The following is a 13,336-nucleotide window of genomic DNA, read 5'->3' as shown; positions in this document are numbered from 1 at the left end:
ATCCTACGAATTCGACTTCGGTGACATCAAATTCGCATTTTTCTCCTTTGACGAATAAGTCCAACTCTTCAAGTCGTTTGAGGACTCTTAGTGTTCGTTCGTGATGTTCTTTGATGTGGCGGGAGAAAATAAGAATGTCGTCCATATAAATTACGATCCATCCTTCACGAATCATGTCTTCGAATGAGTAGTTCATCATGCTTTGGAAAGTTGCCGGGGCGTTGCATAAGCCAAAGAACATGACCGTAGGTTCAAATAGACCGGAAGGGGTGATGAAGGCAGCCTTCCACTGATCCCCTTCTTTGATGCGTACGTTGTTGTATCCGGCCCGTATATCCAATTTGGTAAAGAAGTTTGCTCCTTTGAGTTTGTCCATGAGATCGCTGATGAGAGGTAGTGGGTACGCATTTCGTATAGTGCCTTCATTGAGTGCTCGATAGTCTTGGACAGGTCGTAGTGTACCATCCTTTTTGGTCACGAAGAAGAATGGTGACGCGATGGGTGACTTGGACCTCTTGATGTATCCTTTCTCTAGGTTCTCGTGTATGAACTTGTCTAGTTCGTCTTGTTCCGTGAGCGTCAGAGGATAGATTTTGTTCCATGTACGACTCTTGTTGAAATCAAAATCTGGTTTGAGATCAATTGCATGGTCCCATGGTCGTGTTGGAGGGAATCGTGCCGCCGCTTTCTTTTCGAATAGTTGTCGGTAGCCTTTCACAAAGTCTGGTAGTATTTCGTCTAGTGTTTTCTCTACTTTCGCTTTGCTTGCTTCGATTGCAATTTCCGCTGATTTGGTAACCTTCTGGATTTGTGCGGTTTCGTATAGTCGCTGGATGATTTTGGAGGGGTAGTGTGTGAGTCCTTCATCGTCTTCATCTATCTCCAGATAGGCCAGTAATCTGTCCTGTACTTCGCCCTGGAGTGGATAACCCCACAGTCTTCCTTCTGGAGCTGGCCGGCTTCGTCGTAGTTTGTCAATCTGCTGCTGTCTTTTGATATGCGTAGCGTCGATGGTTATTCGTCCTGATTCCCAATCGATCGCTGGGTTGTATTTTCTTATCCATGGCATGCCAAAGATGACGTCGTCTCGTCCGATGTTGGCGACATACCAATTTGTTGGCAGCAGCTTGTTCTGGAGTCGAAAATGTCCTTCTACTCGGTGGGTGATGTTTCCTGTACTGTTGATGGAGTCGTCCGCGTTTCTGAATCGTATGGGGACGGGGAGTTGGACGGTTGGGAGATTGTATTTGTCCACCAGTCTTTGATTGACTATGACTGCGTCTGCTCCCGAATCGAGGAGTCCTTTGATTTCGACGGCGATTTTTCCCACTTCCATGTGACCAGAGAGCAAGAGCGCGTGCCTGCGTCGCTCTGTATTTGATACTAGCGTTACATGAAAGCTGGGGGTACTAGGCAAGTCCGGCGTCGACTCGTCTTGCCTGTTCAAAAATCCTGTTCGTCGTCAAATCGTGCTGCGTTCACTTGGACATCTCCGTCACTCTCCCCTTCCTCGGCCTCGTCTTCTATGGTGACTTCTCTGATCTTCTGTTGCGGTTTTCCCTTCTTTTTGTTGGGGCAGAACCTGGCGAGGTGTTTTCCCTTCTTGCAGAAGAAACAGAGTCCCTTATTCATCAACTCCTTCTGTTCCTCGGCTGAGAGTGCGTTGACATTTATCTCGTCCGTTCGTGTGGCCTTGACAACTCTGGTTTTGTTTCTGGGTTGTCGGTCGAGTGCCTTGTCCAGCTCCTTCTTGAGCTTCCAGTTGCGATCTGAATCCACTGCTCTTCCCATCCATCCTTCGAGATCGGGTGGCGCTGGGAGTAGACCCATAATCTTATCTCGAATAACTGGTGGCAGTGCTTGTTGGTACCAGCCAAGCTGTGCTTGTGGGTCCGTGATACCCGACTTGCGTATGAGATGGATGAATTCTCCGTTGAGATCGTCGATGGAGTCGAACTGTTTCTTGCCGAGCATTCGGAGTTGATTGGCTGCGGCGAAGGCTTCATTGATAGGGGCAAATGTAACCTGGAGTTTGTTGAGGAAATTGTCCCAGGTTCCGTAACCTTGCCTTCGCCCTGCCGCGTTTCTAACCCATGCATTGCGTAGGATAGATGTCTTCCAGACTCCTGCCGTCCCTCCTTCCATGTAGGAGAGGGCCGTGGTGATCATTGTTTGATCGTCTGGGAAGTCGATAGGGCGGGCGTTGAACATGAGTAGGAGTGATTCGACAAAAGTGTCGAGTTTGTCGCGTGTGCCGTCGAATACTTCTGGTACTTTGACTTTGCCCTTGCCTCTTGGTATTCCGAATGGTCCTCCTGGGGGGTCTCCTCCTTGGTATCCGTCTCCTCCCCCTCCTCCTGGAGGGTCATTTCCTCCACCGGGGGGTCCTTGTGGTTTTCTTCTGTATGGGTCTCGTCGTCCCCTCCTGCCGCCTTGAGAGTTGTCATCGTCCGATGGTTCGTCATCTGGGTCTCCCCTTCAGTGACGATGGTGACCTCTCCCCCTCGGATCGTGTCTTTCTGGTATAGGGTCGAGGACGACTGCTTGAGGGCGGAGTGTGATGGTGGCGAGGCTCGCTGCCGATTCTCCTGCATCTGTTGGTCTCCCAATTGCATAGCTTGGGATTGCTTGTCGGCGGATTCCCGATAGGTGTCGGAAGTGAAAATCGGCTTGATCCCTTTCTTCTTCCATCTTGGCTAGCTTCTCTTTCATTTTGCGTATTTGCTCTTCCATGTCTTCACGCTTTCTTTCAAGCTGTTGTCCTATGGGTTTGTTGGTGTCTATCTCGTCCTCCGGTGTGGTGAATCCAGAGGTTCTCGGAGAGCGAGTAGGGGGGTGTCGTGATATTGACCCTGGGTCTGGTACCGTTCCTGTCGGTTCTGTCATGGTTTGAGTGGCCATGTACGCTTCTTCTGGAAGTGGTTGTGCGTGGGTGGAGAAGTTGCTCTCGGGTTCTCCGGCTGGAGCCTTCTCTCGGGCTTGTGTACTTGGTCCTGGTTCGGACAAATCTGGTAGCGGGGTAATTGCTACTGATAGTGGTGAACTCCTTGGTGTGTTTTGATTACTGGATGTTATTCGTCTGGTAGCTCCTATCCTTCCTGTTTGTGGGGCTTTGAAAATCGGTTTCTGTTGACCGAATATTTTCGTAATCGCTCTTTCCTGTGCTTCAATACAGGCTTTGTACTTGTCGTCTGTTCCTGCTGGAAGCGTTTGCGCGTTCCAGTATCTAGCTGGGCACCTTGCTGATGTGCAGCTGCTCCACGTTCTGTTATTGTGATGTACGTCTCTTCCGGTGTCGGTATTGAATGCGTGAATTCTATTCTTGCAAGCCGTGTCTGGTTCAGTCATGGAAGTAGTCTTGGATAACTCCCAACGCGGTCCGGAACTCTTGAAGCTCCTGTAGTCTTCCGAGGTATTCCGGGTGAACGAGGTTGTTGGGGAGGTCGAAGACAAAGTTTTCAAGGTCTTTGATGTCGTACTCGAGCCTCTCTGTTAGGACGTGAATGGGAGCGGCGGGGTTCAGGGGAAGCTGGATGTGGTCTGGCGCGTCCTGCGGTGCTTCTGGAACTTGCGGGAGTACGTTGATGATGTTCTCGAGATCGCGTAAGTGACCACCGAAGTCCAGGAAATCCTCTTCGTTGAACCTTGCGAGTAGGAGTGGGTGGTCTGCGAGAATTTCAAAGTTCTGCACTCCTTGTTGTACCGCTCGAGAGAATGTGTGGAGGTATGTGTCCGAGCTTCCGCTGTTTGATGTCGCGACGAGTGTTTCTTCGTGTTCCTCGTTAATAGGTAGGGTGTGACCGCTGCCTTCCTGTCCTGGTCCTTGCAGTTGTGCTGCGTGTCTTTCCTCTGGGGTTGGTGTGAGGATAATGGGGAGTGGGTGTACTCGAGGGGTGTCCTGTCGAGCCTGGGTGTTCTGTGTGGAGTCCGTGGTGCCTGTTCTTCTATTGCGTTCTGCTATCGAGCAGTTCGCAACCTTCTGTCCTGGTAGATGGGTCCTCTGCACTTGAATAAGTGGAGGGTTCAATCTTTCGACCTAATGTTACGTCGAAGTCCGAGTTCCGTCGGGAACGAGGCCTAGACGCCGAGTGGTTATGTCCGTGAGAAATCTCTTGATGCCGACGCGAGTAAGCACGGTGCACTATCGAGTGGACCGGCGAGCGGGCGAGGTAGAAGACAAGTAAGAGATGTATTGGCACTAGGCCAGAGGGACGTAGCTAGACAGGAGGTCGAAAGATGGGGAGCGCTATGCTGCGTCGTCCCTCTTATAAGTACAAGGCCTTGAGGCCACGGTGTGTGAGGGGTGAGGTAGTGGTGCGTGTACAACGAGTCCATACGAGTCAGCACGAGTCATGGTAACCGTATGTAAGGGGGTATGGTACCGTGAGGTTGCCATGAGGCGTGTGCATGTCCGAAGCAAGGCTGCGCAGCAGCATGAGGCAGGGGATAGGGGTAGTGTTACAGTAGCCCCTGAGGGCACGAGGCATAGTCCGTGACGGAGATGACGAGGGGGGAGGAGAAAAGGGTAGGCGTACGCATGGTGTTCATAACATCTCCATCATCATCACCACCATCTTCTGATCCTTCCTCTGAGCCATCTGAGCCATCATCATCATCGTCATCATCATCATCATCATCATCTAGCTCTTCCCATCCATCAGAGTCCGAGTCAGATTCTGAGCCAGCATCAGAAGCTGGAAGAAACAACTCTTCTTCAGAGTCCTCAATAACTATAGCCTCTTTATCATCAGCCATGAAATTGTCCTAAAAATTATTGAGCAAACAGCTTTTGAAAGGAAGAAAAGTGATAAAGCACCTTGGAGGTTTTATTCTCCTTTTTAGCCCTGGCCAGCTTTTTGGCCTTCTTCTTCTGTTCCTTCTTGGAGGCTCTCTCGGCCCTTTTTGAGGAGTTTGAAGCAGGATTAGGAGGTTCTTGTCCAGTAGCCAATTTGGAAAGCTCCTTCAAAGCCTTTTTCCCCGCTGCTGCAACTCCAGGCCCTTTCACAGCTAGATTGGGTTTTCCAGAAATGGTGATTACTCCAGGTTCCTCTCCCAGATGCTTATAGATATCCGGGTAGTTAGCTGGTATGGTGACCCTCTTTCTATAAGTACCAGCAAAGGTTTTGAGAAGCTTGAACCTTTGAGGGTTAAGGGTGCCATCTGGATCTTCTTTTTCAGCCACCAGTTGAAGAAATTCAAAGACATCAGAAGAGTCCATATTCTTGACTTTGGAAAACTTTTCAAGAAAATTTTCAGAAACCCATCCAGAGTCGAAGATTTCTTCCTTCTCTTTGGAAAGTAGCCCCCAAGGAACATCTGTTCCAGGTAAACCCAATCCTTCGTTTGCTGCTCCTAAATGCCAGACATATTAGTGTAGGTAGACCAAAATTCCAATTTGGTGTAAAATTGGCCATGAGAAAGACAAAGACAATGTTAGAACTCAGGAAGATTAAAAGCAGAGATCAAGTATCTTTCTGAGTTGAAATGGAGCTGATTGTTAAAGAGAGATTTTCTTACCTAAGTGAACTCTGATAAAAGCCTCACCCATCTCCAAAATATGAGAGGCTAGAAAAGGCTTTTCTCCAGGGCCAGGAAGTTGGATTTTAGGGAGGCCAGTGTCTTGATATTGTTCAAAAATGATGTCTGCCTTTGCTTGAACTGCCTGAAAGTCTTTCATGGCCTATAAAAAGTGTTAAAAAATCAACTAGAAATAGAGTTTCTAAACGAACCTCTAAAGCAGCCTCAGTCATATTCTCTGGAAAAAGTAGAGGTCTATAAACAGTGCCCAAGGTCTGAAGCATGTTTGAAGACCAGTCCTTTTTGTCGGTGAGTTTAAGAATTGGACGAGGATTGTCTTTCTTCATCTCATCTCTCTGAAGATAAGCTGCTGTATCCACACTGGAAGCATTTTGAGAACTGGAATGAGAGGCCGAACTAAGTGACATACATATGGATTTGCATCTTCTTGGATGATGGGCTTCTAGAAAACAGAGCCCCTCCTAGAATCATACCATATTGCTTATACATATAGTTGGCCATGTTTTCCATAGTTCGAACTCCATGTTTGTTGGCCTGACTTCAAATACCACTATAAGTTGAAACTAGTAATGAAGATATCAGGAAATAAAAGCCTACCTATGTTGAACAGCTGGGGGAGGGCCTTCTTCTTCCCACAACTCTGCTTTCCTCTGGAGTTCATCTTGCTGGTCAGAAGGTAACAATTCCAGTCTTCTTCTAGCCTCATTCATATAAAGATCCACTCGGCCTTTCGTCTTGGTTTTTTCTGCCCAAATCTGCAGGCTGGACTTTACCTCATCATCTTCAATAAAGACAGAGAGCTTGTTCCAAGGTTTACGTCTGTTCCATTTGGCCTTTTTCTTCTTCTTCCTACGAGCGGCAGTGTTGTTTTGTAGCCAAGTTCTTGTTTTCTTTACTGATGTCAGTGGCTATGGAAAAAGAAAGAAACCATAAACTCACTTGGAGAACCATTGCTGGCAGGTGAGGGTATTCTTGGGGAATATCATGGGCTTTCAGCAAGGTGAAAGTGAGCTTTTCTTCGAAATTCCAACGTTCTTTTTCCTCTAGAGACTTCCAAGAGTCCTTGTGACTATGAAGCAGCTCCAAATCCTTCTCTGTCCAGTTCCATTGTGCAAATTCAGGCTTTTCAGGCCTTTTCCGAGGGTTGGGGTGACCGACAGGCATGATAGGGATAGAGTTGTTGTTGGCAGTGAGGTGTTGTTGTGTTGAGGTTGATGTTCACTGCCTTAATGATGGTGCCTAAGAAGCCTGCCCTTAGTCATTATTGATGTCACATGACCAGATACCATATATCTGACAGGCCAGGGCCAGTGTCTCTTAATATTGATCACATGGTCAGTCAAACAGTTTTATGTTCTCACTAGTGCTAGACTCTTCCAAACCTTCAACAGAGTCAATAAGTACCGCAGTAGTGTGGGTAACGGTAACCTCCAGTCAACGGGACAGGCATAGATTATGTAAGATGCAACGAAAGTGAATGAGCACATAATGGATATGGGGTCAGCATATCGAGTTTGTGATATATGTGGTGAAGTTGGTAATATGAAGGGAGGAAGCATGGCGCCGCAGTAAAGAAGGCCTTGCCGAAGATTGGGGAGCGAACTGATCACAGCAGGAAACCGGGCGTTCAAACGGGGTGATAGAAGGGAAAAAAACGGGCCGAAGCACATGCGAAAAGACATGCAACAGGCGAGATGCGAGGGCAGGACGAAGGGACACAGAAGGAAAGAATATGGCAAGGCAGACACGCACAGATCGGCTTATCATTGACACAGACCATGAAGATCCGTCAGAAAGGTCTTGATGGGAGGACAGAAGGAACCAGACCGTGTCGCAAACGAGCTTTGAACTATCGAGAGATGGGGCATCAAGTCAGCGACATACCAAGCATTCTTCTTTCACACAAGACAACTCGCAGCCGATGATGCCGGGCGGATCCCGAAATGGAGCAGCCCTTCGGAAAGAGAGGGAAAGCACGCACAAAAAAAACCAGATGGGCATTGAACAGGGGAGAACACGGGGAAGGGCAGGGTCACAGTCAGCTGGAGGAGTACCTGGGCTAATGCGAAGGTCAGGCCGATGTCGAGAAGTGCACAAGAGGAAGCGCACAAATGCCAATCACAATGTGGAAGCACTCACAAGGAAGCCTATGATGACGGCTTTGAGGCGGTAGTGCTTGTGTCGGCGAAAGAAGCCAGGATCACCAAATACGAACCAATGGGGGCATGAGATGCCGTGATAGGTGGGAGGAGAGCAGTCTTTGAGCACAACTGCCTGTGAAATCCGGCCAGCAGAAATCGGCTGTTCCGGGCTCGATAAGACGGAGGGCGCGAGAGATTTCGAGTGCGAAAAGAACGAAGCGCGTGCGACAAAAACCGGCCGAGATACGGCCGAATTTTCACTCCCCTGGTATCCCTGGAATAGCTCTTTGGGTCCTCGGATGACTGTGTGGCGAGTTAGGGGCGCATCGATACGATAAAGGCATCTATGGAAAGGTATTGATGAGACGGATCGAATGGTACCAGGGGCCGAGGTGAACGGACGGGCTGAGGCAGAGTAAGCAGAAATGAATAGAAACAGCAAAATGCACAAGGACTGAGCTCTGATAGTGAAGTGGGGTGCTCAAATCTCAGGGGAGCCCTAGAGGAGGCCACTGTGCTAAGTACATGGCTGACTAATAAAACCTTAATCTAGCTCTAAATGATAGGGCAGGGCCCTACACCGAAAAGTGGCTGAGATACAGTATGAGCGCTCCCTGCCACTGGTGCCTTACTGGGTCTCACTTCTTTCATTTGATCTGAACCATCTACCCTCATCCCTGTACAACCACTAGAAGGAACCAGACTGTGAGGAATACTGTCAAAACCTGCATAAGCCTTACTTACACTGAGTATGATTCAGCATATACCATGTCTAGGAGGTCTTATCAGGTCCATGTTGAAGACTTCAACGAAAACGGTGAAGAGATCTATGGCACTCCGGAGTATACAACTTCAGGAAGAAGAAAAAAGGCAGCTAGACTAAGGTCCTTTAAAGAACCTCCCTCTCAGCTCCCTCAGCTTTCTGAAACAAGTTCCCAAAATCCAAGCTCATACAATGATTCCACTCAATTTCTGTTTCCAGATATACCAGCTCTCCCTGTGGACTTGGGGAACAATGTGGAATGGGCATTGGCATATGACGATCAACCCAAAAAAAGAAACAAGGTTGGTGTTCGCTGTGAATTTTATTAGCTTCATTAATAATTTTCCTTCAACGAAGTCTCAGGCAGACTACATGAGGGATTGGCTGCCTTTCCAGAATGACTTCTTGGTGACTCTTATAGAAATGTCAAGGCCTCCACACCACAGTACCTCCTCTAAATGCGACCCAAGCCATGGAAAGATAGAATGGAAATGCAAATCCTGTAACTCCTATCCTTTGATGTGTACTACCTGTTGTCAGGAAATCCATCAAGACCAACCTTGGCACCGGCTCCAACATTGGGAGGGGAATCATTGGAGAAAAGCGTCTGTACAAGAGCTAGGGGTTCAAGTTCATCTAGGCCATCAAGGATCACCTTGTCCTCTTTTAACTCCTTTGAATGGCCTTAGAAAGGAACTTGGAAACATATCTGATGACCTAGAGAATATGGAAGACTCCACTTGGATGACTATGACAACAACCCAGAATGGCTAGATGAAAACAACGACCTAGATGGCTCTGCTGAGGACAATCTTCAAAAGACAGACTTTTGGTTTGAAAGTCAAACTATCATGTCAAAATATTCAGGCGGGGTTCCCTTGAAGGTTGTGCACACCAATGGGATTCATCGGCTGCTTTTCACATTTTGTGAATGCCCAAGCTCCCCCCCTCATAGGCTTCAACTCCTGTCTCTTGGTTTCTATCCTGCATCTATGGAAAGGCCTAGAACAGTTTTCACTCTGGCCTGCTTGGAAGACTTTCTTCTCACAAATAAGGAATGCAAAACATCACCTCTTAGTTATCATACCAAGCTTCTAAGGGCTACACATGGTGCCTTTTTTGGATCAATGAGAGTGAGTTGTTTAAGGTCTACTAAAATCATGGAGCTCATTCAAAACAGGTGGCCTACAAGTCCTTTTTGAGAGTTACAAGACAGTATAGAGTGCTCAAGTGGAGAATGTATGGAGGGGTGGCCTATCAAGACGGACCCATCCAGCCAGGGTCTTTAGCTTTAAGATGCCCAACATGTCCATTCATTGGAGTTAATACCCCAGAGAAATGGACTTCTGAGAGCCAAAGGTAGCTGGGGCTCTCTTTCTGACCAAAGCTTTGAACTGACTTCATAAAGGAAAAACTTCCCTATAGGAATTGTTACAGATGCCTCTTTTTCAGCCCAGCACACTAGAATGAAAGACTCTGGGAATAATGTGCCTTTGGCAGAGGGTCATCTTATTACAGTTGCTGATCAACCTTACAAGAAACATCTGGTTGATGCTTCCAAAAATACTATAGAGGTTGGTCTAGGCTTGAGGTTTGTTTTGTAAGCTTCTAAAGATTATATTCAAACAGACTATCAAGGTTACATGCAACGACCATAAGGCTGCTCAAAACAATCATGGTTCAAAATCTAAGAGCCATCTGGATGTTACAGGCATAGGTGCTGCTGCATGTTCAAGACATGGCATATTTCTCCCTCACACATGTGTGGATCTTCAATTAGGAGAAGCGTGGGTTTATATTTTGCTCTTTTTGAACTGTGCCGTTAATATACTGTATTGAAGCCAAAGGAACATGGACTACTGTCTATTTTGGGCTTTTCAGGCCTTCCCTGGAGTTGCTCTCTTCATTCTCATCTATGACATTGTCTGTCAATATCACATCAATATGCGCAAAAGGTTCAATCAGTACTCCGAAATATACCTCCCTGAAACTGCAAGGTTTCTGTGGTCTATTGGACAGTTCCATGTACATGGGCATATAAACAAGTGCTTCTCCAGGTTTTCTCTCAACTTTGTCAAACATGCTGGTGCTCAAGATGGTGAAACCATGGAAACCTTATGGCCAGATGCTGTCAACGCTATTAAGGATAGCACGAGAGGAATGACAGACTCCCATCGACATGAGGTTCTAGATGATAACATGACAGATTGGAACTGGAAGAAGTTACTCAAAATGCGTAAGTTTCAACATCCTTAAAGTTTTATATAAACTGATGATGAAAATCCTTTGTAGCTGACACCCTTATTGGGAAATGGAAAAGGGCTATCATAGAGTCCAAGGCAGCAAATGAGGCCTTCGAAAGGTTCAACAAAGGAGCTACAGAAGCTGAAAGGAAGGACTGGCAGAAAGAGGCTGAAGAAGCTCATAGACAGAGGGAATTAAATGAGAGCTCTGAAAGCATGGATATCTTTAATGCTGAGGAAGCACTTCGTGAGTCACTAGACTTCTAATCTAATTCAAAAGTCTGATTTTTATTTAGTTCCAACTCTGAAGGAGACTGCTCACCACATGATTCTAGCTGAAGGGAAGGCCTCAGCAAGGGGTGATGTTCAAGCTGTTTCCTCCCCTGATGCCTCATGGCTTTCAGAAGGAATACTCATTGAACATAGAAGGTAAGTTTATCAACATCTTTTGGTTGGTATTCAAAGGTGGTTGCTTGAACTAGCCTAAGGCTATTTTAAACAACCATTTCTTCATAAGTCTCTTTGAACATAAGAAGCTCTCTTGGAAAACAAACTACTATATTTCTGTTTTTCTGAACCTCTAATAAAAGTTCCTTTGCAGACTAGAAGTGGCTCATTGTGCTAGGAAACTTGGTCCCAATCCTTCTGACAAGGCAAAGCTTAATCTCGCTCAGAAAAGACAAAGACTTCAATCAGATCTTAAAGACTTCAATCTCAAAGGCTTTTCTCGTTACAACCTGGAAGGGTATCAGATTCTTGAAAGCCTACCAGGGGTGTCAAGTCTTGGAGAAGCTTGGGATGATGATGAGGAAGAAATAGCACAGGATGAGCTTTTAGGACAACAGGAAATCCCCAACCACAGCAACCTCACAACAATCTCAGAAGAGCCATGGAATCCAGAGAAACAGCCTGCTGCTATGCCCTCTACCTTAGGTTTTCCATACATGAAGAAAATCCAACGGGTAGATTTGGTTCAAAAGGAAATCAAGCTCAGAGTAGCCGAGATGAATGACTGCATCACAGCTATTAGAGAGGGAATAGTGGCAAGAACCTATCTCTATCAAGGAAGGGTCAAAAATCCATCATCCTACAGAACTAGGCTGAGATCTCAAAAAGATGTTCAAGTGGCAAGTGAAGCGCTTATGAGACATGTTCGGTTCTACACTGGAGCTAGACAATCTTTATTCAACCTATATGACAAAGAGGATGAAGAAGATACAAAGGCCCATAGTGCAAGAATGGATTTATATCCTGAACTGACAAGTCAAGACCTGAAGGCCAACCCCGTATTGATGGAACCATCTACTTCAGGACTAAGAAATGAACATGGTTCTTGGATCTGGAGTTTTTCTGGTGGGATAGAGGAAAGAGCTAGTTTTGTTCAATCAAGTAAGTGGAGTATTTTATAAAGTTTTGGATCTTTACTAACCAAAGTGAAGTCAAAAAGTCTATGTGGCTTAGAGCCTATGAACGAAAATGCAGATGGGAAGAGGAGCTCTTGTGGGTGCCTTTCGAGATGGCATGCACTGTCAGATCCCAAAGAATAAGGCTGAGGAGTGGAAGTCTAGGGCACAGCTTACCAGACTGGATGATGAGGGACTTCATGGACATCAAGTATATGCTTATGGTCAGGCAGCTACTTGGGAGAAGCTTGCCGAGAATGCACATAGAGACTTTGTTCAGAAATGCCCTCATTATCAGCTTTAGATAGTTGACTTGATTCAATCATGTCTATGTTTTTAATAAATCTGAGAAGGCCTTCCTAATTCTACTTTCCGTCTTTATGTTCAAATAGTGGTCCCAAAAATTGATGCCTCTCAATGTTAGTCCAGAAGACTTTCAATGAAAAGCCTACTAAAACTCTTTTGGTTTCCCAAACTGAACTACAATCATTTACCATGATCGCCCTTGGCCTTGGTATAATAACAAAAAGAGCCTCTAGGCAGTTCACACAACAATGCACTGATGAAGGGACAAAAACATTTTTCAATGTTTCTCTCAAAAGAATCTTGCAAAAGATCAACACTAGTTTCTTAGTTGGTCTCTTCTATGAGAGAGCAGTTCTAAGCCTCAACTATGTAAGAACATCTCATTTTCTCTACAAGAAAACATCATTTCTGTCCTGAGACTTTTTTGGACTTATTATCAATGTAAGAAAATACTGAAGATCTGTGTTCTATTTTTCTGCCCCTAAACCTTTCATATTTTTGTGAGCCAAAAGTTTGTCAAATTTTCACTTTTCCCCATATTTCTTCCCCACCCCCCTAAAAAAACCTATATCTGTCTTTCTGTGCCTTTGTTCTCACGGAAAAAAAAAACTTCACTTGAGAGACTTTTTCAAGGCATGTTTCTGATTGCCTGGGGCTACAATATGTTTGACTGTGCAATAGCTCTTGAATCAAGTTGAAACATATTTTGAAACATTGGGAAGTTCTGACTAATCAGAAGAGGCACAGTAGCTGTACTTTATTCATAAACCATGGTTAAAAATGACTGCCTTCAAAGCGGAATCTATAAATAGAGCAGTCAGTAAGGAGAAAGATCAATATGAATTTAGGAAGCTCTGACCATCTTTACAGAGTTCATCTTTTTCAGCATGTAAAATGCCATCTTCTCCAATGATGCCTCTTATAAAGACTTTGTTTCCAACC

At 45.9% G+C, this 13,336-nt stretch overlaps 2 protein-coding genes across 2 annotated transcripts; one reads left to right on the top strand and one right to left on the bottom strand.

Annotated features, from left to right (window-relative positions):
- Positions 1-4,771: 4,771 nt before the first annotated feature.
- On the bottom strand, positions 4,772-6,702 carry BXZ73DRAFT_74781 (uncharacterized protein; the record flags this gene model as incomplete). Its single annotated transcript, XM_048022091.1, has 6 exons — positions 4,772-5,352; positions 5,545-5,680; positions 5,730-5,772; positions 5,948-6,076; positions 6,136-6,446; positions 6,478-6,702. 6 exons carry the CDS (start codon positions 6,700-6,702, stop codon positions 4,772-4,774), a joined length of 1,425 nt encoding a protein of 474 aa, XP_047881798.1.
- Positions 6,703-8,865: 2,163 nt separating this feature from the next.
- Positions 8,866-12,094, top strand: BXZ73DRAFT_41051 (uncharacterized protein; the record flags this gene model as incomplete). The annotated part of the gene is made up of 9 exons (XM_048018691.1): positions 8,866-9,100; positions 9,217-9,552; positions 9,609-9,801; positions 9,851-9,989; positions 10,048-10,229; positions 10,284-10,678; positions 10,735-10,932; positions 11,021-11,114; positions 11,365-12,094. The coding sequence occupies 9 exons, from the start codon at positions 8,866-8,868 to the stop codon at positions 12,092-12,094; spliced, it is 2,502 nt and encodes an 833-aa protein (XP_047881797.1).
- Positions 12,095-13,336: the final 1,242 nt, after the last annotated feature.

The sequence above is a fragment of the Epithele typhae genome, assembly GCF_022376455.1.
Source record: "Epithele typhae strain CBS 203.58 chromosome Unknown BXZ73scaffold_5, whole genome shotgun sequence".
NCBI classification, from domain to species: Eukaryota; Fungi; Basidiomycota; class Agaricomycetes; order Polyporales; family Epitheliaceae; genus Epithele; species Epithele typhae.
The sequence above is the reverse complement of the archived record's forward strand: the minus strand, read 5'-3'. Positions and strand labels throughout refer to the sequence as shown.